Source organism: Capra hircus, chromosome 3 (genome assembly GCF_001704415.2).
Source record: "Capra hircus breed San Clemente chromosome 3, ASM170441v1, whole genome shotgun sequence".
NCBI lineage: Eukaryota > Metazoa > Chordata > Mammalia > Artiodactyla > Bovidae > Capra > Capra hircus.
In genome coordinates, this window is record NC_030810.1 from 14,048,286 (window position 1) to 14,075,797 (window position 27,512).

The 27,512-nt window shown below is 42.3% G+C and overlaps 1 protein-coding gene across 11 annotated transcripts in view; it reads left to right on the plus strand.

Annotated features, from left to right (window-relative positions):
* LOC102169353 (microtubule-actin cross-linking factor 1) overlaps positions 1 to 27,512 on the plus strand; it is a 340,864-nt gene that overhangs the window by 170,287 nt on the left and 143,065 nt on the right. For all 11 annotated transcript variants that reach the window (XM_018042111.1, XM_018042104.1, XM_013962976.2 and 8 more), the window contains 20 exons: positions 8,037 to 8,203; positions 8,985 to 9,097; positions 9,198 to 9,304; positions 9,725 to 9,844; positions 9,983 to 10,078; positions 10,733 to 10,860; positions 10,948 to 11,041; positions 11,229 to 11,383; positions 12,069 to 12,345; positions 13,517 to 13,645; positions 14,333 to 14,410; positions 14,985 to 15,146; positions 16,214 to 16,318; positions 16,918 to 17,013; positions 18,125 to 18,250; positions 20,733 to 20,885; positions 23,570 to 23,724; positions 24,106 to 24,232; positions 24,641 to 24,824; positions 25,266 to 25,435. In XM_018042111.1, the coding sequence (XP_017897600.1) occupies positions 8,037 to 8,203; positions 8,985 to 9,097; positions 9,198 to 9,304; positions 9,725 to 9,844; positions 9,983 to 10,078; positions 10,733 to 10,860; positions 10,948 to 11,041; positions 11,229 to 11,383; positions 12,069 to 12,345; positions 13,517 to 13,645; positions 14,333 to 14,410; positions 14,985 to 15,146; positions 16,214 to 16,318; positions 16,918 to 17,013; positions 18,125 to 18,250; positions 20,733 to 20,885; positions 23,570 to 23,724; positions 24,106 to 24,232; positions 24,641 to 24,824; positions 25,266 to 25,435 (2,742 nt within the window). The remainder of the gene's footprint in view (positions 1 to 8,036; positions 8,204 to 8,984; positions 9,098 to 9,197; positions 9,305 to 9,724; positions 9,845 to 9,982; positions 10,079 to 10,732; positions 10,861 to 10,947; positions 11,042 to 11,228; positions 11,384 to 12,068; positions 12,346 to 13,516; positions 13,646 to 14,332; positions 14,411 to 14,984; positions 15,147 to 16,213; positions 16,319 to 16,917; positions 17,014 to 18,124; positions 18,251 to 20,732; positions 20,886 to 23,569; positions 23,725 to 24,105; positions 24,233 to 24,640; positions 24,825 to 25,265; positions 25,436 to 27,512) is intronic.

The window sequence follows — 27,512 nt, forward strand, 5'->3', positions numbered from 1 at the left end:
ATTCTCCAGGCCAGAATACTGGAGTGGGTTGCCATGTCCTTCTCCAGTACTCTGCTGCTGCTAAGTCACTTCAGTTGTGTCTGACTCTGTGTGACCCCATAGACGGCAGCCCAGTACTTTAGCCCATACTAATTATTAATTATGCTGAGATCCTCTATTGAATATTACTATTTACTATATTTTTTAAAGAAATATTTATTTATTTGCTGGGTCTTAGTGCAGCACATGTGGAGAAGAAAATGGCAAACCACTCCAGTGTCCTTGCCAGGAGAATCCCAGGGACGGGAGAGCCTGGTGGGCTGCCGTCTATGGGGTCGCACAGAGTCGGACACGACTGAAGTGACTCAGCAGCAGCAGCAGCGGTGCAGCGCATGTAGAGAAGGAAATGGCAACCCACTCACTCCAGTATTCTTGCCTGGAGAATCCCATGGACAGAGGAGCCTGGCTGGCTACAGTCCATGGGGTCACAAAGAGCTGGACACGACTGGAGGGACTTAGCATGCAGTAGGCATTGCGGCATGTGGGACCTTCATTATTCATAGCAGCATACAGGATCTTTAGATAGAGCATGTGGACTCTTGGTGGCAGCATCTGGGATCTAGTTCCCTGAGCAGGGATTGAACCCAGGTCCCCTACATTGGGAGTGTGGCATTTTAACCACTGACTACCAGGGAAGTCCCTATTTACTATATTATTGTTCCTCTTTTGGGGCCTTAAATTATGTGAAACTCTTTCCTGTGATTTTACCACATATGCCTAAATATAAGGTGAAGTTTTTTCCTTCAGATAGTAGCCTTCAAAAAAAGGGGGACGGGGCGGATTCTCTTTGTATTGGATTTTTTAAAATAAAGTCTTTCTTGTTATTGGGCTCCCAGTGAAATTATAGTCAGTTCATGAAAAAGGATTAATGAATCTGCTAATTCATTGGATACCAGTTTTTGTAGAGATCAATTAACAAAATTTGTTCAATGAAAAGAGTAACTGAGGAAATTCTCTGGCAGTCCAGGGATTAGGACTCTGTGCTTCCAATCAGGAGGCCTGGTTTTGATCCCTGGTTGGAAAACTAAGATCTTACAAGCCACATGGCCACAAAGAAGAAAAGAGTAACCAAAAATCTAAGAAAGTTTTAGCTATTGTTCTTAAGAATATAACCTAAGTTGAAGTGTTGAATGTAGCAATTGTATGTGTTTAATCATATTTTTTAAAACTTTATTTTTTTAAATTAAAAGCATTTTTTTTTAGCCGTGCTGCATAGTGCATGGGACCCTAGTTCCCCAACCAGGGATCAAACGGCACCTCCTGCAGGGGGAGCGTGGAATCTTAGCCACTGGACCACCAGGGACGCCCCCAAACCTTTCAAAACATCACCCACATCACTTATAAAAGCACACACACACACAGCAAGTGATCACATTATGGAAATCATAAATAGCAATAGAACGAATGGAAAAAAACCAGTATTACACAATTGGATTCTTGTGGCTGGGGTTGAAATTTACACAGACAGCATGGATTCAGACAAGTGCTCTTGTATCTCAGAAATCTTAGAAAGGAATGTAGATGATGTTTTCTTGAAAATGCACCCAAATAGTAGCTTTGTTATTTTTTGAAGTACCTTTTTTTTATGAAAAATACTGTGTAAGAATGCCTGTGAAGACTCTGAATAACATGATTTTATGAAATGTAAAGGTAAAAATAAGCATGAATACCAAATTAATGCATTAGACATGCTGCTCATTTTTAAAACTTGAAGTGTAGTTGATTTGTGTTGGCTTCTGGTGTATAGTAAAGTGACTCATATATGTCTTCTGTTTTTACTTCCTTTTCCATTGTGGTTTGTTACAAAATATTGAGTATGGTTCCCTGTGTTACATGGTAGAACTTGGTCTGTTTTATATATAGTTGCTTGTATCTGCTAATCCCAAGCTCCTAATTTATCCCCTCCTTCCACTTTGATAACTGTAAGCTTGTTTCCTATGTCTGTGAATCTTTCTGTTTTGTAAATAAGTGGATTATTTTAAATATGGATATATGTGTAAATAAGTTTCTAAAAGTTTAGGTATTCGTGGGGCCACAGAGCTTTCCTTTCTCCAGTTCTCTCTTCCATCTGTCTGTTGTCATTTGGGGAGATTTGGGACTGCCTGCTGTTTGGAGTAGCCTTATTTTAGCCTGAGATATGGCATGTCTCAACTGAGTTCTTTCAGAGCAAGCATGTCTGGTTTTCTGTTTCCCCTTTTTCATCTGGCTTACTCCTACTTGGGTCTTAAATTTCAGCGTAGATGCTGTCTGGTTGCCTCTGTCAAGTTCTTTGGTGCTGCCTGTTTGGGTTACTTGCTTACCTGTCACAGCATTGCTCTCTCGGCCTGCTGTCGTCTTCCCTACTAAACTGTTTGAGCTTGAGGCCCAAGGTTGTGCTTTTGTCTCGAGATACCAAGAACTTGAACACAGCTGCTAGGACATAATCTTTGCTCAAGAAGTAACAGCAGAATGAGCACATGGTGTTTGACTTTTTTTGTTCTTCTCCCTCCTCCTGATGTATGGTGTCTGCCATAGTGTGAAGCACAAATGAGATGCTGTTCAGTCAATACTTGTTGATTTGCGTGTGTGTTAGTCTCTCAGTCATGTCCAGCTCTTTGCAACCCCATGGACTATAGCACACCAGGCTTCTCTGTCCGTGGAATTCTCCAGGTAAGAAAACTGGAAAGGGTTGCCATTTCCTTCTCCAGGGGATCTTCATGACCCAGGGATCATCCCAGGTCTCCCATATTGCAGGCAGATTCTTTACTGATCTTGTTAGGAGCATATTCAGTTGCTAGACATGCTTCAGAGAAGGAATTAATCAAGCTGTGGGAAGTGTGTGTTGAAAGAGAATTCAGGTAGATGAGCTTAGTCTCTGAGGTGGTAATGAGGCTGTCCCCTTTTCCCAAATGGTTCCTTTTAAACATCCAGATGAGGGAGAAAGCTCCCTGGCTCTGAAGCTAAAATTCTCCATTTGGGAGATGAAGGTAAAAGCTTCTACATAGCTCAGAGGATAGCACTGCAATCACATGTGAATAATACGTGAAGAGATGGACAAAAGCCAAATTTAATCACTGAGATTATTATGATGATAATCCCGTTTTTCTCATCCAGCTCACAATCTAGGAAGGCCCTAATCCAAACAGGGTATTTTTCCTTTCCCTGAGGGATCTAAACATTTCCCTGTCTCATTATAGCTGTGTGGAAAGTCTGAAGTACAGCTGTTCATTGAACTGTTTCCAATACAATATACAAAGATAGTGTGATTGGCAGACAGGAGATGCCATCAGAGATACTGACTGTGATACTGTGGATATACAGTATCAGTTGACTAACGGGAATTGCTTTTTAGGGTAAAGAACCCAGATTCTCACATTTCATTTTGCTTATTCAAATTCTGTCCCTTTTCACATCAACAAATCTATTTCCTGTTCCCAGCAATATTTTGCTTTGATGTGTGTGTGAAACGCTACAGTGGAAGAACTGGGATATGTCAGAGTGGGTGTCATTTAGCTATTGAAATAAACAGTTAGGAATGTTGTGGAGGAGCACTAGCAGGGAATTGGTACTGGTGGGAGGCTGTTTACACTGGACTCTCAGGATGATGGCCTGGGCAACACAATCCATTACTGGGTCCTTGGCTTGTTTGATAATACACTATACATTATTTGCTGAGTAAGTTTCCTGTCAGAAAAGTAATATGTCTCATGATTCTAGGTGGGTCTTATCCCCAAATATATTTTATTTGTTTATTTTTATTGTTTATTACTGGGCTTCCCTGGTGGCTCAGATAGTAAAGAATCTGCCTGCAATGCAGGAAACCCAGGTTCGATTCCTGGGACAGAAAGATGCCCTGGAGAAGGATATGGCAACCCACTCTGGTATTCTTACCCAGAGAAAGCCCATGGACAGAGGAGCCTGGCTGGCTACAGTCCATGGCATCTCAAAGAGTCGGGCATGACTGAGTGACTCGTATACACATTGTTTATTAACCAAGTGATTATTAATTAAAGCACTTTAAGTGTCCATTATAGATTAGCACAACACTAGGTGCAATGGGTGATAATATGAAAACAGCCCTGATCACTGAGTCTCAGATCTGGAGGTTATTTCTTCTATAGTATCCAGGCATCTGCTGGGACATATTCTGTGTTAGGGAGCTCTCCTTCATAGCAGCTGCTGTGGTTTTAAATCGTTCTGATAGTTCAGATGTAGTATCTGCACCTTAGGAAACCTGCTCTCAAGGAGATATTAGATAATGTGCTGTGCTATGCTTAGTTGCTCAGTCGTGTCTGACTCTTCGAGACCCCATGGACTGTAGCCCACCAGGCTCCTCTGTCCATGGGGATTCTCCAGACAAGGATATTGGAATGGGTTACTGTGTCCTCCTCCAGGGGATCCACCCAACCCAGGAACTGAACCCAGGTCTCCTGCATTGCAGGTGGTTTCTTTATCAGCTGAGCTACCAGGGAAGCGCATATTAGATAATAAAAACGTATTAAATATTAGCCAGTGATACAAGATAACACTTAACTGATGATCTAGATATCAGTGCTGTGGGAGTTAGGCCAGCAATAACTGAAGGAAGACCCCTATTTATTCAAGGAAGAGAGAGGGAACACTTATTTGTTGAATTTAGCCTTGTGTTTGGTCTAGGTACATAATCCTGAAAAGGTAATAGGTGTGATTCCCACTTTACAGATGTCATAAACTGAGGTCCAACTTACAGCTGGTGAAATTGAGATTCAGACCTAGGCCTGTGTGGAATCAAAGGCATGTACTTTTCTCCTCTCTCAAGACTGCCATCTCTCTAAAGTAGGTCCTGTGCTAGATTTTGGAGGTTTCTTAAAATAACTTTTTTCCTAAATATAAAAATATACATAATGTAGAAAGTTTGGGAAATATAAAAATCATCTGTAATGCTATCACTTAGCTAGAACTATGATTACTAATTTGGTGTGTGTATATATATATATATATATACATACATGTATCTATCACATACATTATGCATATATATGACTGTTAGTTAACTATGTATTATATTTTTAATGTAAAATCACTATTATTATTTATTATTTTGTTTGTATTTTTCTTTTTTGTTTTTTAGTCTTAAAATTTTTTTCTTTAGTTTATTGGTCACACCATGTGGCATACAGGATCTTGGTTCCCTGACCAGGGATCAAACCCATGCCCCCTGCATTGGGAGCTCAGTGTCTAACCACTAGACCAACAGGGAAGCCCCCTTCTTTTTCTTTTTATAAAATATGGTGGTTATTTTCCTGTTACTAACATTTTATAAAGCATACCTTTTTTCCCCGTAAGTAAGATTTTTTTTTTTATTGGTAATAAAATCAGCAAACTTTATATGGTAAAAATATCTGAGTCTTTTTACTCAAGGAAGACTTAGCAAAGGCAACCAGTTTATCTGACAACACATTTTTTATTTTACTTTACTTCATCTCATTAATTTACTTTTTCCTCATCAATTACTACTTCTTCTGTTTGTTTGTTTTTTTTAAACTAAAGCATACCTTTTTAAGTGCTGTAAAGAATTCTGCCTTGTGTATGTGTTGTAATTTGTGACTAATCAATTCCTCATTGGAGTTTGAGATCTTTATAACATTTTGCTGTAAAATATTTATCATATTTTGATAAGCATTTGAAAAAAGTTTCAGCCTTATTAAAGTATAATTGACAAAACTGTGACATATTTACAGTGAACATCATGGTGATTTGATATTCAGACAATTGTTGTGCTTTACAGATACTATTTTTTTTTTTTTTTTTTCCCAAACTGAAGGTTTGTGGCGGCCATGCATTGAGCAAGACTGCTGGTATCATTTTTCCAATAACATTTGCTTACCTCGTGTCTCTGTTCCACATTTTGTTGATTCTTATATTTGAAACACTTCATAAGCAAAAGATTACAATTTGCTGAAAGCTCAGATCATAGCTTTTTTTAGCAATAAAGTATTTTTTAAATTAAGGTATATACATTGTTTTTTAAGACATATGCTATTGCGCATGTAATATAGTATAGTATAAACATAACTTTTATGTGTACTGGGAACCAAAAATGCGTGTGACTCATTTTATTGTGATTGACATCTCCTCTATTGCTGTGGCCTGGAACCAAACCTACAGTATATGTGCTTATGTGCCTGTATGTGTATACTGAGAAAGGTTTCCCACCATCTAGTTAGCTAACATCCATCACCTCACATGTATGTGTGTGTGTGTGTGTGTGTATGTGTGTGTGAGAACATTTAAGTTCTACTCACTTTTCAAATTTCAGTTATACAATACAGTATTTTCCACTGTAGACACCTGTGTTTCACATTAGATCCTCAGGCCTTATTCAGCTTACAGCTAAAGGTTTGTACCCTTTTTCTATCCTCTTCCTATTTCTCCCAACCCACAGGCAACCACTGTGCTATACTTTCTGTTTCTATGGCTTTGATTTTTTTTTTTTTTTAGATTCCACATTTAAAGTGACATCATGCAGTATTTGTCTTCGGCTTATTTTGCTTAACGTAATGCCTTCAAGTTTCCCCATGTTGTCACAAATGGCAGGGTTTCCTTTTTCATAGCTGAATAATATTTTATTGTATGTGGCACATCTTCATCCATCTGTCTCTTGAGGAACACTTAGGTTGTTCCTCTGTCTTGGCTATTGTGAATAGTGCTGCAGTGAACATGGGAGTGCTGATACCTCTTCGATGTCCTGTTTTCATTTCCCTTGGATGTATCCTCAACTTCCCTGATAGCTCAGCTTTTAAAGAATCTGCCTGCAGTTTAGGAGACCCTGGTTCAATTCTTGGTTCGGAAAGATCCACAGGAGATGGGATAGGCTATCCACTTCAGTATTCTTGGGCTTCCCTGATGGCTCAGATGGTAAAGAATCTGCCTGCGATGCAGGAGACCTGGGTTCGATCCCTGGGTTGGGAAAATCCCCTGGAGAAGGGAAAGGCTACCCACTCCAGTATTCTGGCCTGGAGAATTCCATGGACTGTGTAGTCTGTGGGTCGCAAAGAGTCAGACACGGCTGAGTACCTTTGACTTTCACAGCATGTACCCAGAACAAGATTGCTGGATCATAGGGTAGTTCTGTTTGGAACCACTATACTGTTTTCCAGAATGATTGCACCAATTTATATTCCCACCATGAGTGCACAGGATTCCTTTTGCAGCACATTTTTACCCACACTTGTTACCTTGTTTGAACACTTTGTTTCCTTGTTTCTGATGACCGCCATTCTAGTAGGTGTGGAGTGATAGCTCATTATGGTGTTATTTTGCATTTCCCTAGTGAGCAGTGATGTTGACTACCTTTTCATGCAACTTTTGTATGTTCTCTTTAGAGACATGTCCAGTCGGATATTCTGTCCAGTTTTAAATTGGGTGGTTTGGTTCTTTGCTATGGAATTCAGTGGGTTCATGTTTTAGAGATTAATCTTTTATCAGGCATAGGATTTATAAATGCTTTCTTCCATCCTATAGGTTGCCTCTTCATTTTGTTGACGGTCCCCTTTGCTGTGCAGGAGTCTTTTAGTTTGATGTAGTCCCAGTTGTTTGTTTTTCTTTTGTTATCTTTCATTTGGTCTTGATAAACATTTGTGTGTAAATTTTTTTGCACATTTCTCTGATAACTTTCTATCAGGTATATGTCTATTTCAAGACTTATTTAAAAACTGTCCTCCAGAGGCAGCTTATGCCCTTTATACTCCCACTAGTGGCAATATCATGAGAATACCCAATTTTAGATATTCTCTCCAATACTGACCAGTATCATTAAAAAATAAAAACTCTCCTAATTTGACAGGTGGAAAAAATGTCCTCTCATAGCTTTAATTTGCATTTCTTTGACTACCAGACAGAATGAGTATATGTTGGGAGTTTTCATCTGAAGTGATGCCAGCCTTGGATCTCCTTCTAAGAGTCATCATGTATGAAGAGAAGATTAAAAGGCTCCATCTCATTTATCTTAAATTATTTCATGTCCTATCTTTTGACAGATCTCTGACATCTACATTAGTGGAGAGTCAGGGGACATGTCAGCTAAGGAGAAACTGCTCCTGTGGACCCAGAAGGTGACAGCTGGTTACACAGGAATCAAATGCACCAACTTTTCCTCCTGCTGGAGTGATGGGAAGATGTTCAATGCACTTATCCACCGATACAGGTAAATGCAGTGGCGCCTCGGGGGCCTGGAGAGGCTGCTTCTCATCTCTTTCTTGTAATTAGCTATAATGCCACATTTCCTCTCGGCTGACAATCCAGGCTCTGATTCATTTGTTTTATTTAAAAAAGGAATACGTACTGAAGTCCTGCTCTTCTAAGCACTGGGCTAGTATAGCAGTGAAGAAAGCAGCTAAATTCTTCCCCTCATAGAGCTTACTTTTCAATGGGGAAAATAGGCAATAAACACATAAGTGTGTGCTGTCATACAGGGGTGAGGGCAGTGGAGGGAAGAGAGTGATGGGGGTTGTGATGTTTTGGGCAGGGTGGTCAGCGGTGGCCTCTCTGATGCGGATGTTGGAACAGAGTCATGGATGAGGAGTGGGCCGTGCTGGCCTCCAGGGTCCTCGTGATTCACTTGGAGGAAATAACAATTACAAAGGGCATGAAGTGGGGACTTGCTTGGAGTGGGTGAGGAAAATAGGAATTTTGAATGACAAAGATCAATATTATTGTACTCCTAGTGGTCGTAACCATGCGTTGGGAAAATCGGTACCTTTCCCTTGAAATCCAGCAAACCTACTGTCCTGTAAGTTTAGAATTAGGGAGCCCTGGGTTCCTGGAATGTGATTAACAAGGTGACTAGTGCTCCTGTAAACCTCTTGCTTTCTCTCTAACTCATCCAGTATTTTTCAGCTTTGAGTACTTTTAAGAGGGTTTCTTTGTATGAATTCCCGTGTGCCTATAGCTAGGGGCATTTCATATGTCTTGGTGGACTTTTGCAGACCTGATCTGGTAGATATGGAGAGGGTACAGATCCAGAGCAACCGAGAGAATCTGGAACAGGCATTTGAAGTAGCGGAAAGACTAGGGGTCACCCGGTTACTGGATGCAGAAGGTGAGAGCTGACTGGGGTTGGCGGTGTTTGACATACTTTCATTATTTCTTCCCCAGTGGGTTCTGTTGTTCTAACAGATTTCTTGCCCTTTGTCTCTCAGATGTGGATGTGCCATCTCCAGATGAGAAGTCTGTAATCACTTATGTGTCCTCAATTTATGATGCCTTCCCTAAAGTCCCTGAGGGTGGAGAAGGGATCAGTGCTACGGTAAAAGAACATTTTCCTAAAATACCTTCTGGCTCTGATTGCTTTGGGTGGAGTGTATTGATTAGACTATGTTTCTTCAGCACTCAGTGTGTACAGAGCACTTTTGTACAGAGCAGACTGAATCCACATCATCTTTATACATGGCTATTGTCCTTGGTCCAGGGGAATGAATGTAGATGGTGCTAATTTTGTAGTGTCCAGCATAGGCTATTCTAGGTGTCAGGAAATTGAATCCCATCTTGAGAGTCCTTGAGGAGCTTTGAAACTGGGACTCTGAGTGTTAAACTGAGCGGCTGTGTCTGTGTCAGTAATTAAAGGAAAGGGCTTTATGAGGTTTGGGGTGGCCTGAGCTAATTTCTCCTGAGCTTGGCTTGCACACTGCTAATCAGGGTGTGTGTGGTGTCTACCTTTTGGCAATAGGAAGTGGATGCCAGGTGGCAAGAATACCAAAGCCGAGTGGACTCCCTCATTCCCTGGATCAAACAGCACACAATACTGATGTCAGATAAATCCTTTCCCCAGAACCCTGTTGAACTAAAGGTAAAGTTATAGACTTAAATCATTTTTCATAAATTCACTCTGGGGAGTAAGTCTCAGAGCCTGTTGCTGCTGGCTCCTGGGTGAGGTGGTATGAAAACTGGGATGCTTGCATTCATTCACCAAATATTGATTTTGTAGGCACTTTATAATCAGTACATACACTTCAAAGAAACAGAAATTCTGGCCAAGGAGAGAGAAAAAGGAAGAATCGAGGAATTATATAAATTATTAGAGGTAAGGAAGCTTATCCTTTGCTGAGACCTGGGGTTTGCTGGCAGGCCCTTTGTTACTTTGTTCCCTGCATCTTCTTCCAAGCCTTCGTTAATAGCGATATTCTCAGGGTGACAAGTCGAGCATCACTCTCGGGCTGCTCGTGCGAGTTTACGGTAAAGGGGAAGCATCTGCCATCGCTGTTTTTCAAAGGGCCTATTGGAAAGTGTTACATATTCATTCAGAAATCCGGAGTTTTGTGAATGTTTTCCTATTTCTCAGGGGAAGACCAATTCTTTCTCTCAGAAAGAAAGAGAGAAAAGAGGCTTCCCTTCACATTTTGATTCCTAGAGAATTTGAAGTTGCGGAGATGGGCATTTCCACAGTGGGGATAGGGAGGACAGGAGGATTTATGGAAAATGTGTAAGAAATGGAAGGATTTCAAGCAAGTGGTCCCTATTTTAGAGGTGATTTTTTTTGTTCTCACCTGAAGGTGAAGTACTGCTAAAATATTCACTTGTCATCTCTTATTAGACAGTGGGAAAAATTGCTGAATGGCTAGGCAAAAAAGCAGGAAGTGATGGACAAGGCATAAATTAAAACTGGGGCCTGAGAGCATGGCTGTGTTTTTGGACTAAAAGAGTATCTCTGTGTTTTTTTTTGTTGTTTTTTTTTAAGGTATGGATTGAATTTGGCCGAATTAAACTGCCTCAAGGTTATCACCCTAATGATGTGGAAGAAGAGTGGGGAAAACTCATCATTGAGATGCTGGAGCGAGAGAAATCACTTCGGCCAGCTGTAGAGAGGTGGGTCCAGAGTCTGGAGGGGATCTGGCATCCCTTACTGGGCCGCTTTGAGCCCTGCCCTTGACTCTGGTTTTCACCTTATTTTAGGCTGGAATTGCTGCTACAGATTGCAAACAAAATCCAGAATGGTGCTTTGAACTGTGAAGAGAAACTGACGCTAGCTAAAAACACGCTGCAGGCGGTAAGTCTGACTGCTTTATCTCACATGTTCACGTCACCCCTCATCCTGTGCTGTGATGGTTTAAGTCAACAGTGGAGGGATCCAGCTTCGTTTGTCTTGGAATTGCAGTGGACTCCTTGGCTCCCTGGGTCCAAGTGGGTGAGAGCAGGGGAGCTGTCCCCCCTCTTACTCTCCCTTTCTCTCTCAGGATGCTGCTCACCTGGAGTCAGGGCAGCCGGTGCAGTGTGAGTCAGACGTCACCATGTACATTCAGGAGTGTGAAGGTCTCATCAGACAGCTGCAGGTGGATCTCCAAATCCTACGAGATGAGAACTACTACCAGCTAGAAGAGCTGGCTTTTAGGTGAGCAACGTGGGACTCAAACAGAGGGCCTGATCACTACTGGTTCTCAAATATTGAGAGCCAGGCACTGAATCCTACAGCCTGGGCATTAGAGATCAGTATCTCAGTAGGGATGCTACAGGTATTTGAGGCAGGAAAATTCTCATGGTAGAAGCAGGTTTCCTTTATTCTAGGCCCTGCCCACTAAGTACCTGAAGGATTCCCTAATCTTTGTGTATGGCATCTTATAACATCCCCACATATTTCAGAGGGGCCTGCAGCACTGTGGTACTACATCTGCTTTAGAACTGCTCGAGCGATTCGGTGTAAATTTTCATAGAGGAGGAACCCAACACATATGGAGGGGATGAGGATCTATGTACATACCTGAGACTGAGAGCTACATCTTTTGACCCCTTAGTTCATGGTTTATTCTGTTGTATCATCCAGGAGTTGTAGACACTGGTTCTGATTTGCTTCCCTCCAGTTAACACTAACTTGGCACTTGCCTCAAAGATGACTCTGCACCACGAAGATGCACATAACACCACCTTGCATTCACAGGACACTTTTTCTTTTTAAAAACAGTTTCCCTAAGATGATCTCATCTTTATTTTTACCTCATCTTTGTCAAATGTATAGGGAAATTTTTATCTTAAAAAGCACATTATTAGTTTAATGTCTTCTTTCTCTTCTTCCATTTCAGGGTCATGCGTCTGCAGGATGAGCTGGTCACGTTGCGTCTAGAGTGCACGAACTTGTACCGGAAGGGCCACTTCACGTCCCTTGAGTTGGTTCCACCCTCTACTTTAACCACTACTCATTTGAAGGCAGAACCCTTAACCAAAGGAACCCATTCTTCTTCTACCTCCTGGTTCCGAAAGCCCATGACTCGGGCCGAACTTGTGTCTATCTCCTCCTCTGAAGATGAAGGAAATCTTCGATTTGTGTATGAACTACTGTCTTGGGTAGAAGAAATGCAGGTGGGTATACATTCCAAATACTTATGCAGCACACTGGTTCCTTGAACTCAGCAATTGTCTAAGAGTGTCGGGTTGCTCTGTGTCTCTTGTATAGATTACCTTAATTATCGCTGCTGCCTAGCTCCTAAGCCCCCTTCTCTATTAAATTTTGAAATAAGATCAGTTCAAATCATCAAATCCCATCTTAAATGCATGAAAGTGAAAGTGAAGTCACTCAGTCGTGTCCGACTCTTTGTGACCCACGGACTGTAGCCTCCAGGCTCCTCTGTCCATGGGATTTTCCAGGCAAGAATACTGGAGTGGGTTGCCATTTCCTTCTCCAGGGGATCTTCCCAGGGATCGAACCTGGGTCTCCTGCATTGTAGGCAGACACTTTATTTACTGTCTGAGCCACCCGGGAAGGCGTAAATGCGCAGGCTTTTCTAATTTGAAGCCCTTCATGGAGCTCTTCCCTTCAGCTGACTGTGTTCTCCGTGGGAGCTGGTGGGAGAAGTTGCTGAGTCTGTAAACCCTGGTTATCTTTTCTCAAATTCCCTCATTGCAGAGGAGCTGCTGCTTCACTGTTGTGTTTGTATCAGCTCTGAAGTGTAAGCAAGACACAGTTCTAAGGGGCAGTATTCACATGTATTCCAGGGTAATGGTTCAAGTTCAGCATCGTCCTCACCCTCTAACCCTTTTGTTTTCTATGAAATTCTTCCCATCTTCTGATGACAGGTTCCCCCTGTACCAACAAATAAAGACAAGCTCTTTTACAATTACCTTCTATTCGCCAATAGTTGATGACATGAATGGAGCTTAGTATTTGTGGATATCTATTTCTTATCTCCATTCTGATTGTGAAATGAAGAGACTCCGTAAAGGGAAATGCCTAAACTGTAAAGTTAAGCCTTTCAGCCTATGGGGACACCTTTCTTGTTGGTAAATTCAGGGATGTATTCCCATCATGCAGCAGCAGAAGGCTGCTGTTGCTGCTTTTAGGGATGGGGTTTATCCTCCAGCTCCTTGAGGGTACGTCATAACGTACTTTGCCTGTAAGAGGCCAAGAGGGAGGTGGTTTAAATGTCCTTTTTGCCGGTCCCCTCTCCACAGCCACGTTGTCCAAACTGATGCTGACAGTTTTCATCTTCTGCCAACTTAGCAATAAATTATATTCATATTTTTTTTTTCCCAGATGAAACTGGAGCGAGCAGAGTGGGGCAATGACCTGCCCAGTGTGGAGCTGCAGCTGGAGACACAGCAGCACATCCATGCCAGCGTGGAAGAACTGGGCTCAAGTGTCAAAGAGGCCAGGCTATATGAGGTAGGCAGCATTCAGAATCTGCTATGGGTAGCTGGGGTGGCTGTGCGACGGAGCAGTGTACAGGGTAGCGGTCCCTGTACATGAAACTCGACCACAAACCCCTTTTGCAAACGAAGTATCATCTCTTGCTTTTTTGACATAACTTTGTGGGAAAGGTGTTTTTTACAAATCCCTTTTTACTGAAAAGAACAGTGACACTAAGCTAAGGTCAAAATTAGTAAGTAGTGAATGCAGTTTCCAAACTCGGGCCCTTGGATCCAAAAATTTATGCTCCTTCCACTGCCCATCTATGTGCAGTAGAGAGCTGGTAAGCAAAACTGTTTCCTCGATCTCTCCTCTCCCTCACTCTTTTGTGTTCTCCCATTTTAAATTCCAAATCTCCTCTTCCACAAAGCACCTGACTAGTTTGAGGAGTCAGCAGGCATAGTTTTGCTTAGAAACCCCCCAGAATCGCTGGAAGCAGAAGACCATGAGGTCTGTGAGGCGTCTTCCTCTGCTAGGCTGCCCACACTCAGTGCTGCTCTGAGCTGTCAAATTTCAGCCAGAGATGCCCCGTCCAAACTGCTGACTCTCAGAGTGACTAATCTCTGTCAGTGTGCAGACGTAATATTTATATAGTTGAAAGCATACCATAGATATAGTTTACTTTTTCTCTAATATATTTTTATCTCATTCTTTTCTTATCAGGGAAAAATGTCCCAAAATTTCCATACCAGTTATGTTGAAACTCTTGGAAAGCTGGAGACACAGTATTGTAAATTGAAGGTGAGTTTTGACTAACTCTGTTTTATTCTGTTCATGGAGCGTATGGTTCCCTAATTCAGAAGGCTCGTGGTTTGGGCCCGTTTTGGTTTTCTATTTACTAGGTTATATTGTTTCCTGTGCAGTTGTTCATATGTATCATAACGTTTTTCTCAGTTTTCTTCCTGGGTTAGAAACCACTGCCCCAGAAAGTTTGAAGTAGAGCTTATCATAGTTATTATGCTTCACCAAAGCAGTGGCCATCAAAACACAAAGTTTGAGATTGACAGGACAGGGACCCCTCTTCTGTTTGTTCTTCGTTCTTATATTCAAGATTGTGCAGAGTATGACCGGCCCAGGATCATTCTTTATCCACGAAGTCCCGCACAGGCCTGGCATGTTCTCACTTCCAACTAGGATTGACACGGGAGTCCTATACCAAACTTGTACTAAATTTAAAACTGAGGAGAAACACCCAGAGATTTAAAAAGCAAAGCTAAATTCATTTCCTCCGCTATTCTTTGCTTTGATGTCAAATGTGCTATATTCTATAGATGAAAGGCTGACAGTCTAACCTTGTAATCCTTTCTTTGTCTAGGAAACTTCTAGCTTCCGGATGAGGCACCTTCAGAGCCTGCATAAATTTGTCTCAAGAGCTACAGCTGAGTTGATCTGGTTGAATGAGAAGGAGGAGGAGGAACTAGCATATGACTGGAGTGACAACAATCCCAATATCTCAGCCAAGAAAAATTACTTCTCTGTGAGTCTAGCACAACAGACCTGTCATATTTGGTAACAGCAGCGGAAGAAGCCAGAGGGGCTGGTCGGAGAGCCTGGGTTTGGGGATTTGCATTTTGCTAGGTAGAATAGGGACCCTGCTTAATATATCTGTTCCTGTGAGAAAGTGTATATGGAGAGAGGGGAAATCAAGCTCTAGAATGAATTTATTTGGAATGTAGTTAGAAAGGCAGTGTCTTGGGTGACGAGCGCAGCAGTCTGCAAATTGAATCATTTTAGAAGCAATTTAACTTTGTGGTCAAGGTTATAGACTTTGGAATGAGATAGACCTTAAGTGGAATTCTTATTCCTCTACTTGTTAGCTCTGTGACCTTGGTAAGTCATCTACTCTCCTTGGACCTCTGTAAAATGGGATAATAGTGACCTTTCAAAGGGTTGTGTAAAAGGCTAAGTAACATTTAGCGAGCGAATATAGTACAAGGCTTAATATTGTTTAACTGAAGTGTATTCTTGACTTCTTATAAATTCTGAATTCTCTGAAGTATGATTATTCTCAAGTAAAGGAGAAATGATACTGTAATAGAGTAAATAATCTGTAAGAACGAAACTTAGGCTATGATAGAGACATAAGGAAAGTGCTCAGAGAGCATCAGGGAGAAAAGGTCAAATCTGATAGCAAGGATCAGTACCCAGCAGCACAGAAGAGCTGGCCTCTAGACCGGGGCCTAAAGTGTTAACAGAACCTAGAGCCGGCCAGCCAGCTGTGTGGGTCAAGCGCTGTGTCAGTGGGCGCTAACGCGAGCCCTCCCCTCCAGCCTCCTTCCCTCCTTTCTTGCCTCCAGCCTCTCCTGTGTTCCCCTGCTTACTCACATCTGGCTCAGGTCCCGTATCTGCTGTGATTCATTCTCCAGTGATTCCAGCATTTTTGCTCTTCCCTGAAATCCTCTGGCACGTACCGTTCATGCCTCTCATTTTGGCACTAACCTTGGGTTGCGGGCTCCTGTAAAGCAGGGTAGGGAACACAGCCCTTTCCGTATTTCTACTCCTTCCTAATAGCACCTATTGAATAAAGCTGAATTCAATTTTCAGGAGCTGACAATGGAACTAGAGGAGAAACAGGACGTGTTTCGGTCTCTACAAGATACAGCCGAGCTACTGTCCCTTGAGAACCACCCGGCCAAGCAGACCGTGGAGGTGCGTGTGACTTGAGGGTGTGAGGGTCAAGTGCACAGAGGTTGCAATTATACAAGTGTTCACATCAAAGACTTAGCTCTGCTGAGGGGCCTGGAGGACGCATCAAGGATCATGTAGCTTAGGTCTTCTCCCTTGACACCCCAGCCCCCTAACGACCGCAGAGAGCTGTGATAATAGCCTGACGAGGACACTGTGAGAAACCCCAGAAGCGATGTCAACTCCTGACTTCATGGGGAAAGTGACTTGAACCGTATTTTTTCACAGAACTGTCTAGACATCCTGCCTCTTGGGTGTGGTGCCTGTGGCCAGGGAAGAGGCAGCAGAGGGATTGACTTAGGCCTGGGGTTTGCTGCCCCCATCATTTAGTTGCAACTGAGTGTAGAAGAGGCCTTTTCTGTGTAACCTCTTTTAACAAAACCATGTTGGATAAAAGACAGGCCTCTCTTTTGTGGGGAGCTTTGAGCTGATGCCAGCCAAGTATCTCATGTATCCTCTGTGGGCCTCTGGCACTAGCGGAAGTGTAGCTGGACGAGTGCATCACACATATGTGGCAGGCCTGTTAAACCCCTGCCCTTCTGTCCGTGACCTGGTCGTTGCAGGCTTACAGCGCCGCTGTCCAGTCCCAGTTGCAGTGGATGAAGCAGCTGTGCTTGTGTGTCGAGCAGCACCTGAAAGAGAATACTGCTTATTTTCAGGTACCTGGGCTGTGTGTGTGTGTGTGTGTGTGTGTGTGTGTGTGTGTGTGTGTGCACGTGCGTGTGCACACGAGCATCAGAAAGGATGGCTCTGTTTTCATCAGAGGGGATACCTTTTTTCATTCAGGCAAGAGACTGTAAGTGTGATTGCCTGTGCTGGCGTGTGCCTGCAAGCATGCACATGGGATGGGTGAGGTTAAAAACACATCTGTGTCAGTGAACCTTTACTGCGCAAACCACGACCCCGAAAGTTAGTTGCTTAGAGCAACGACCATTAGTCAGCTCGAGAGACTCTGGTTTGGTGGTTTGGGCTAGGATCAGCGGAAGATTTTTTCTCATCTTGCCTGGGTGACGCGCTGGTTGGTCCCGAATTGTGTCACTTCCATGTCAGACAGTAGACTGGGGTGACAAGTCAGTATGCAAGTCTCTAGCATCCAGTAGGCTGTCCTACTGGATCCTTTAAAAATTTTTTTTCTGCCTGTTTTTGATTTTCCTGGAGGCTCAAGTGGCACATGACAGTTAATAAAATGACTTCAGAGGTAGAAGGTAGCAGGAAAACAAAAAGTCCACTGGAGTGGGAAAGAGTAGCAGTGTTCCACAAGTAGCCAGAGAAAGCGTGTCCTGGTGCACAAGTTCTTTTTTCTGCTGTGACATGTATTAATGTGCCATTGGCTAAAGCAAGCCCAGCTTGGGGAGGGCTTTGCTGGGGGATAAAAATAGATCCACCTCCTGATGGAAGGGGCTGTAAAATATCAGAACCTTTTGGATTTTTGCTGACTAATTAAATAAGCTTCCTGATCATTTTGTAATCATTTCAGTAAACTGAAACACATGATCCCTCAACCTCTAGGCTTTTCATGAAATAGACCTGACAGTCAAGTGCTGTCACTAGCCAGCACACAGGAGAAAGAGCAGTGGTTTTCGAAGGGTGACGTGGATTATCTGTTGTATTGGGTTCAGTGGGCTTTGTGGCAGCCAGCCCCGCTGTTTCCCTGGCGTGGCCTTTGTGATCCAGGACTATCTAATCAGCCGGCACAGTGGGGTTGTTCTTTCTCCATCTTGGTATCATGATGCACTGAACACCAGGTGGCCTTCCCTCTTATCCCCGCAGTTCTTCAGTGATGCTCGAGACCTGGAGTCATTCTTGAGGAACCTCCAAGATTCCATCAAACGGAAGTATTCCTGCGACCACAGCACCAGCTTATCCCGCCTGGAGGACCTGCTGCAGGACTCCATGGTGGGTGTTGCATCAGTGGGATGCCTGCTTCTGGGAAGCAGAGTAAACCTGTCAGCTGCTGCTGTTCATATCCTTGAAAGCGCCAGGGCTGCGGATCATTGCTGTAAAGTTTGGCTCACATTCGATTGGAGTTTAATCAATGTGGTTCTTTTTCTCTTTTCTTAAAGAAGGTGCTAATAAGAGTCTTTAGGGTATGCTCTTGAAGTAAGGGCCTGGCCATGTGCCCCGAGCCACATGGTGTTCATCACTGTTTCTTTGCATTGTTCCTTGTTTTAATTCAGTAGTTGGAGCCACAGATGGGGTGTAGAGCATGAAAAATAGGGTTGATGGGATTAGCTGACACCAAATTCTTTTTCACTCTCTTGTGCAAAGAGAAGTAAAATACCAATGAACTAGACCTGAGCCAATTTTTTCCTGCTTTGCAAATTTTCTTTTGGTAACAATGAGATATTTGAAACATTAATATCTTATTTAGATGTAATACAGTATCTATCCAGTTTATTTATGTAGCAGTATTAACTTTTTAAAAATAGTTTTGCATGCAGGATTTAATCCAAGTCAAGTTTATGTTATCCAATGAACTATTCCTTCAGTGGTGTCGGTAGTGAAAGTCAGCAGCAGACTACTTACTAAGCATATATTATATAGTTAACAAGATGGGGCTCAAACTACATCTCAACTTAAGATGGAAATATATATTTAATAGGGAAATTACTTTTCCTTTGTGAGAAGCCAAGGGGAGTCTCACATTTCAGTAACGAGTTATAAGTAAGAGAACCATTATTACCCCAAATAGTGTCATTTTCTTCTTTTTTTTTTTTTTGCGTGGGTGAGACTTGGGAATTTTTGAACATTAATTGATTGAAAAAAAATGCTTTCAGGTATTGTAAAGCTATGAATGAATTTAGGCTCAGTGGTTTCACCTGAGCAAAGAATTTGTGAACTGAATTAATTTGGAATGAAGGGTAAAGACCTGACTTTTCCGATGTCTCTAGAATGTCTCTCAGAGGCACATCAAGTATGAAGGAGGAATATAATAATCCTTGGCTATTATCTCCTCCCTCCCACAGAGTACCTTCCTGTCGTAGGGTAACTCCTCTGCAGGTGTTGTCCTATCTCCTCTTCTCGAGGGTCGCTGCTCTGCTCCCTCCTCTCCAGGTCAGGGGCATCGAGTTGGCGGCGTCATCGGGGCATGGAGTCACCTGGGTCTGCTCCGCTGCTTGTCCGTCAGGTTCGGGAGCATCTGTCATGGCTTCTGGTTCTTTTCAGACCTTGTACCACGCTGAGCACTTGGTCTCTGGAGCTTGAGATGTTTGGCTATGGGTTAGACAGAAATTGACATCTTTATTGCAAGGAAACTGAAATGGGTAGACCAGCTCTCAAGAATGGAACAGTGTGGCTGTCTCCCTGACATATTCCATTCCTCTCTCTTAACTAATAAGTTAAAGTTGTATTTCTTCCAATCATGCTCCCGGGGACAGGCACAGGTAGTTTGTTTAAGCATTTCTTTTTCTCTACTTGCATATTCTTAATTCTTTAATGGCATTTCTTAACATTATTAACTCTTTACTCTCATCACATCTACTTCCATCCCAAGAAAGCCCTCTTCTGGGGACTTTTTAATAAGTCAAAATGATCTCGAAACATTCTGGTTAATAGATAAAAGTTGTCTTTTACTCTCTAATGGAATTGGTAGTAGATTGCTACCAATTTTGTTGATAAGAAGTTCATTAGTTTTTAAGAAAATTGGGTTTGCAGAGACTTGAGAGTTTCAATTTTGCATGAGATCTCTTTCAAATCAATCAAATTTATATAAATATAGCACAGCAAGACTCCGAAAGGTAAAAACCCTAAATTGTTTATCACAATACCTTCACCAACAACTTTGATTTATAGGTTGTTGGTTGAAGAGCTAAGATCTTTCTCTAGAAAGTTTGATTCAATCTAAGAAACTAAAATATTTCTAATAGAGCTTGGGAGATAACATTATTTAAAAAAGAAAAAAATTAAAAGAGCATAACTGTAACTTCTCCTAAGCAGAGAGGCAAGAGCTGGCTTCTGTCAGTGAGAAACTGAATAATAATAATAATAACAACCACAACCTAGTTATTATCATTGTTTTTAACTTCCATGTTCTCTGAACCTTATTTGGCAAAATCCTTTGTTAGCTGTATTTGGCAGCTAGAAATTCTTATTTTGTTTTATTTATTTATTATTTGCTTTTGCATGTGGCTTTATGGTTCATTGAAAACTGCACAGGGAGAAAGCTGCAAAATTTGAGTATAAATGCACTTGGTAGCAGACAGAAGCATCCCCTCCTGTCTTCTTTATCCCTGTGTTTTTCTAAGATGGCTCCACCAAGGATCCCTACTTAACCGAGAAGTGACGTTCTCAGAGGGAGTGGAGCACTCAGTTTTCTTTGTTGACTCAGTCTCCCGAGGAGCAACATTAATGTCTCTTTGGTTTTCTTCTCATTTTGTAGGATGAAAAGGAGCAGCTTATACAATCCAAGAGTTCCGTTGCCAGTCTTGTTGGGAGATCAAAATCCATTGTTCAGCTAAAGCCACGCAGTCCTGACCACATGCTAAAGAGCACCATTTCCGTGAAGGCCATCTGTGACTACAGGCAGATCGAGGTGAGGAGGTGGGGAGGGTACCTCCTGCTCCAAAGGGAGACAAGGGACAAGAGAAGCCTTCAGTTAGGGTTATGATAGTAAGAAAAGGTCAAATGATAAGAATTCTGTTGTTAGAACTTCAGTTCAGTTCAGTTCAGCTCAGTTGTGTCCAACTCTTTGCGACCCCATGAATCTCGGCACGCCAGGCCTCCCTGTCCATCACCAACTCCCGGAGTTCACTCAAACTCATGTCCATTGAGTCGGTGATGCCATCCAGCCATCTCATCCTCTGTCGTCCCCTTTTCCTCCTGCCCCTAATCCCTCCCAGCATCAGAGTCTTTTCCAATGAGTCAACTCTTCGCATGAGGTGGCCAAAGTACTGGAGTTTCAGCTTTAGTAGCATTCCTTCCAAAGAACACCCAGGGCTGATCTCCTTTAGAATGGACTGGTTGGATCTCCTTGCAGTCCAAGGGACTCTCAAGAGTCTTCTCCAACACCACAGTTCAAAAACATCAATTCTTCAGTGCTCAGCTTTCTTCACAGTCCAACTCTCACATCCATACATGACCACTGGAAAAACCATAGCCTTGACTAGATGGACCTTTGTTGGCAAAGTAATGTCTCTGCTTTTCAATATGCTATCCAGGTTGATCATAACTTTTCTTCCAAGGAGTAAGTGTCTTTTAATTTCATGGCTGCAGTCACCATCTACAGTGATTTTGGAGCCCCCAAAAATAAAGTCTGACACTGTTTCCACTGTTTCCCCATCTATTTCCCATGAAGTGATGGGACCGGATGCCATGATCTTAGTTTTCTGAATGTTGAGCTTTAAGCCAACTTTTTCACTCTCTTCTTTCACTTTCATCAAGAGGCTCTTTAGTTCCTCTTCACTTTCTGCCATAAGGGTGGTGTCATCTGCATATCTGAGGTTATTGATATTTCTCCCGGCAATCTTGATTCTAGCTTGTGCTTCTTCCAGCCCAGCGTTTCTCATGATGTCTTCTGCATATAAGTTAAATAAGCAGGATGACGATATACAGCCTTGACATACTCCTTTTCCTATTTGGAACCAGTCTGTTGTTCCATGTCCAGTTCTAACTGTTGCTTCCTGACCTGCATATAGGTTTCTCAAGAACTTAAACATGCTCAAATCTATCATTAAAAACGTAAGCCTCAACTCTACAATCTTGACCTGCTCCCTGCCTCAGTAACTGACATCATTATCTACCCAGTTGCCTAAGAGTGGCTAGAAATGGGGCTCTTTAACATCCTAGAGAGATCCATGACTCCTCTCCTCTTTCCCTACAGCTGCTACCACGTCAGCATTTGTAAAGAAATACCCCTCATTGTACTTCCCAGGTGGTGCAGTGGTAAAGAACTGGCCTCCCAGTGCAGGAGACGTGGGTTCAATCCCTGGGTCCAGAAGATCCCCTAGAGCAGGAAATGGCAACCCACTCCAGTATTCTTGCTGGAAAATCCCATGGACAGAGGAGCCTGGCGGCTATAGTCCATGAGATCACAAAAAGTCAGACACAACTTGAGCACACACATACATACACACACACAAATATCCCTGAAGTATTCTTTCTATCCCAGCTGCTTCTACCTAAATCAGACCCACTAGGATTATTGCATTAGCCTCCCATTCAATGTATTCTTTATCCTACCACCAGCATGATCTTAAAAAAAAAAAAAAACTCTCCCCTGCCTAAGTCCTACAACAATTCTCCATTTGTTCTTATTTATTTTATTTTCTAAGATTTTTTTTCCCCACATGGGCCACTTTTAAAGTCTTTATTGAATTTGTTGCAGTATTTTTTCTTTTTCATGTTTTGGTTTTTTGGCTACAAGGCATGTGGCATCTTAGCTCCAATCCTGACCAGGGATTGAACCTGCACTCCCTGCGTTGGAAGACAGTCTTAACCACTGGAGCACCAGGGAAGTTGCCCCATTTCTTTTCAGAAAGTCTGAATTCCTTAATGTGGCTTCAGGGTCTTGAATAATCTCTTTACCCCTCTAACAAAGACCGGGTCTTTTGCCTTCCATGCATTCCCTGGTAAACTGAGTTTGTCACAGTTTTGTAACCAAGTAGCACATCAGAATATGCGGGATATGTATCTCTAGTGGCCTAGCGTACTTCCGAGCGCATAGTAGGCTCAGTAAATATGTGTTATACCAAAGAACGAATGACCTCTTCCTGTGCTTTTCCTTATCTCAATATTTCTGTCTATAAATTAGACAGAAACTAATAATACTGGTTACCTGCCTCCCAAGAGAAAGAGCTGATGATTTCAAATGCTTAAACATTTCAGGGATTTGACTGGGGTGACAGGAAGGGAGGATATGGAAGTATCGCAAAAGCAAAGTTGTATTATATCCCTTTAATTTTTACCGTGTTCATTGCGGATACAGAGATTGCTCTTGGAGCTCTGACGGTCTCCATATAACTGTCATATCTGAGTTACTCAACATGTAGCAGGCATTTAATAAACACTTGCTTCATTTATTTTTTCATGTTGCAACCATCCCTGGGTTGTATATTTATATACATTATCTTTTTATCAAAATCAGAAACTTTCCCTAGGTGATAAATGATCTCCAAAATGATTTTTCCTTAAGGCCTTCATAGCCTTGGGATCAGGCACCAGGTAATAATAGGTTGTTTGTTTATCCATTAGAAATAACTTATAAATTTTTCTTTTCAGATAACTATTTGCAAGAATGATGAGTGTGTATTGGAAGATAATTCACAGAGGACCAAGTGGAAAGTGATCAGCCCCACAGGGAACGAGGCAATGGTGCCGTCAGTCTGCTTCCTCATCCCCCCACCCAATAAGGATGCCATGGAGACGGCCAGCAGGTACTGGCTCAGCTGCCACCCTGTGCTTCCACTTCTGCCCTTTGCGGGTGAACTGATGGAGGGCTGAATCTGTGCTTGCTTTCTAAGAATTGTTATAATTTTTCAAAAATTTCAGTGGGAGTTATTTTGTCTCTATTTTGTCTGTCATTGCTTTTCCACTCTGACTTCTCATATTATCAATATATTCAAGTAACATTTATGATATTGCTAAATATGTGCTTGAGAATATCAATTAATTTAGGCTTAATGATTCCTATGTTGTTAGTATTTCTTTCTCTGCTCAGCTCTGCTGAGACAATCACATTTTTTTTCCCTTAGAAGGTCTCAAGGGTGGACCTCAGGCCTTAGAAAAGCTATAGCCAGGTTTTGTGTTGCTTGTAGGGTGGAGCAATCTTATCAGAAGGTGATGGCCCTTTGGCATCAACTGCATGTCAACACCAAAAGCCTTATCTCCTGGAACTATCTGAGGAAGGACCTTGACCTTGTAAAGACCTGGAATCTGGAAAAGGTAATTATGGAAGCTTTAACCCAGGCTTATAGCCTTATTGGCTAGTTTTATTTTTTTAGCAGGAAGTTTTTTCTATTACTGTGAGAATCCTACTCACCCAATTAGTGGGAAATGAAGTCAGGGATACTGTTTCAGGGTTAGGAGCTTGAGGATCTTAGAAACTAAAACCTTTTGGATAAATGTGCGGAATAGGGGAATGCTGGTGCATTGGCCGTCATTAAGGTTTGCATCTGAGAGGGCACAGAGCGCTTCTGAGATGCTAGTAATGTCCTGCTTCTTGATCCGAATGCTGATTTCATGGACACATTCAATTTGTGAAAAATCGACATGTTTATAAATATGATTTGTGCACTATTTTGTATTCCATTTCGATTCCATTGAAATGTCCACTGTTTTTTTTCTCTGCAGCTCCGCTCCTCAGCACCTGGGGAGTACCACCAGGTTATGAAGAATCTGCAGGCCCACTACGAAGACTTTCTGCAGGAGAGTCGTGACTCGGCCCTCTTCTCAGTGGCTGACCGTCTTCGCTTGGAAGAGGAGGTGGAGGCGTGTAAAACCCATTTCCAGCACCTGATGAAGTCCATGGAGAATGGTATGTGCCTTGGGAAGAGGGAGGGGAAAGGTGGAATGAAAGCCCTGAAGGGTGCTGCTCGACCCTTCATAGAAACTAGAAAGTATCATCACCACCTTTTTACCACTTGCATTGCTAGAAAAACTTGAGATAGCGAGTAACTCACAGAGATGAATTCTCAAAATCAGATCATGGAAGAAAAGGCTGTATTTTATTCATTATTGCTAATAAACATATCCCGTTTTCTTGTGGAAATTATGTATTTGGACCTCAAAGATCAGTATATGATGCAGGGAGTTTGGGAACAGGCAGAAGGTTCCCCACATAAGGCTTTGCTTTCATTCATGGAGTATCAGCTCTGCTAGAACCAGTGGTACCCTGTCTAAGGGTGAATCTGTTTTTCTCAGGTTTGCTGATCTCTGTTGTGGTGCTTAATGGTCTTCTGTGCTTGTGCATTCACAGAGGACAAAGAGGAAACTGTGGCCAAGATGTACATTTCAGAGCTGAAGAATATCCGGCTGCGCCTGGAGGAGTGTGAACAGAGGCTAATCCAGCGAATTCAGTCCCCAGCCAGCTCTAGGACTGACAAAGATGCTCGGCAAGACAATGCGTTAAGGATTGCAGAACAAGAGGTAAGCCTTCAGAGCAAGGTGGGTGCTCCAAGACTGCTCAGCAGAGCTGCTGCTTCCTGCTCTGTCCCTTACACGTATGTTATGTTCTGTGACATGGTTACTGTCAGTCATGTGACTCCACAAATAGTACGGAAAGGCTCAGATTCTGCTGTGGGCTCTGATGTACGCTTTTCTCTGACTTTGAGCAAATTCTTTTTTTTGAAGATGTTTTTGATGTGGGCCTTTTTTTCTAAGTCTTTGTTGAATTCTTTACAGTATTGCTTCTGTTTTCTGTTTTGGTTTTCTGACCATGATGCATGTGGGATCTTAGCTCCCCAACAAGGGATCCAACCCACGCCCCCCTGCATTGGAAGGCAAAGGCATAACCCCTGGACTACCAGGGAAGCCTCTGTGCAAATTACTTCTCATCCTTAGTTTCCTTTCTCAGAAAATGGAGATAGTACGACCCTCCATCCATAGAGAAACTATAGATGGAGATGCATGACATTGTGCAGGAGGCAGTAATCAAGACTATCGCTAAGAAAAATAAATGCGAAAAGGCAAAATGGTTGTCTGAGGAGGCCTTACAAGTAGCTGAGAAAAGAAAAGAAGCTAAAGGCAAAGGTACATACCCATTTGAATGCAGAGTTCCAAAGAACAGCAAGGAGAGATAAGAAAGCCTTCCTCAGCAATCAGTGCAAAGAAATAGAGGAAAACAATAGACTGGGAAGGACTAGAGATTTCTTCAAGAAAATTAAGATACCAAGGGAACATTTCATGCAAAGATGAGCACAATAAATGACAGAAATGGTATGGACCTAACAGAAGCTGAAGATATTAGGAAGAGGTGGCCAGAATAAACAGAAGAACTATACAAAAAATATCTTCATGACCCAGATAATCACAATGATATGATCACTCACCTAGAGCCAGACATCCTGGAATGTGAAGTCAAGTGGGCCTTAGGAAGCATCACTATGAACAAAGCTAGTGGAGGTGATGGAATTCCAGTTGAGCTATTTCACATCCTAAAAGATGATGCTGTGAAAGTGCTGCGCTCAGTATGCCAGCAAATTGGGGAAAACTCAGCAGTTGCCACAGGACTGGAAAAGGTCAGTTTTCATTCCAATCCCAAAGAAAGGCAATGCCAAAGAATGCTCAAACTACTGCACAATTGCACTCATCTCACACGCTAGCACAAGTTTCAATGTACATGAACCATGAACTTCCAGATGTTTGAGATGGATTTAGAAAAGGCAGAGGAACCAGAGATAAAATTGCCAGCATCCATTGAATCGTCAAAAAAGTGAGAGAGTTCCAGAAAAACATCTACTTTTGCTTTATTGACTACACCAAAGCCTTTGACTGTGTGGATCACAAGAAACTGTGGAAAATTCTGAAAGTGATGGGAATACCAGACCATCTGACCTGCCTCCTGAGAAATCTATAGGCAGAAGAAGCAACACTTAGAACTGGATATAGAACAACAGACTGGTTCCAAATTGGGAAAGGAGTATGTCAAGGCTGTATATTGTCACCCTGCTTAGTTAACTTATATGCAGAGTACATCATGTGAAATCCTGGGCTGGATGAAGCACAAGCTGGAATCAAGATTGCCAGGAGAAATATCAGTAACTTCAGATATGCAGATGACACCACTTTTATGGCAGAAAGCAAAAAAGAACTAAAGAGCCTCTTGATGAAAGTGAAAGAGGAGAGTGAAAAAGTTGGCTTAAAACTCAACATTCAGAAAACTAAGATCATGGCATCTGGTCCCATCACTTCATGGCAAATAGGTGGGGAAGCAATGGAAACAGTGACTGACTTTATTTTGGGGGGTTCCAAAATCACTGCAGATGGTGACTGCAGCCATGAAATTAAAAGACGCTTACTCCTTAGAGGAAAAATTATGACCAACCTAGACAGCATATTAAAAAGCAGAGACATTACTTTACCAACAAAGGTCTGCCTAGCCAAAACTATGGTTTTTCCAGTAGTCCTGTACGGATGTGAGAGTTGGACTATAAAGAAAACTGAGCGCTGAAGAATTGATGCTTTTGAACTGTGGTGTTGGATAAGACTTTTGAGAGTCCTTTGG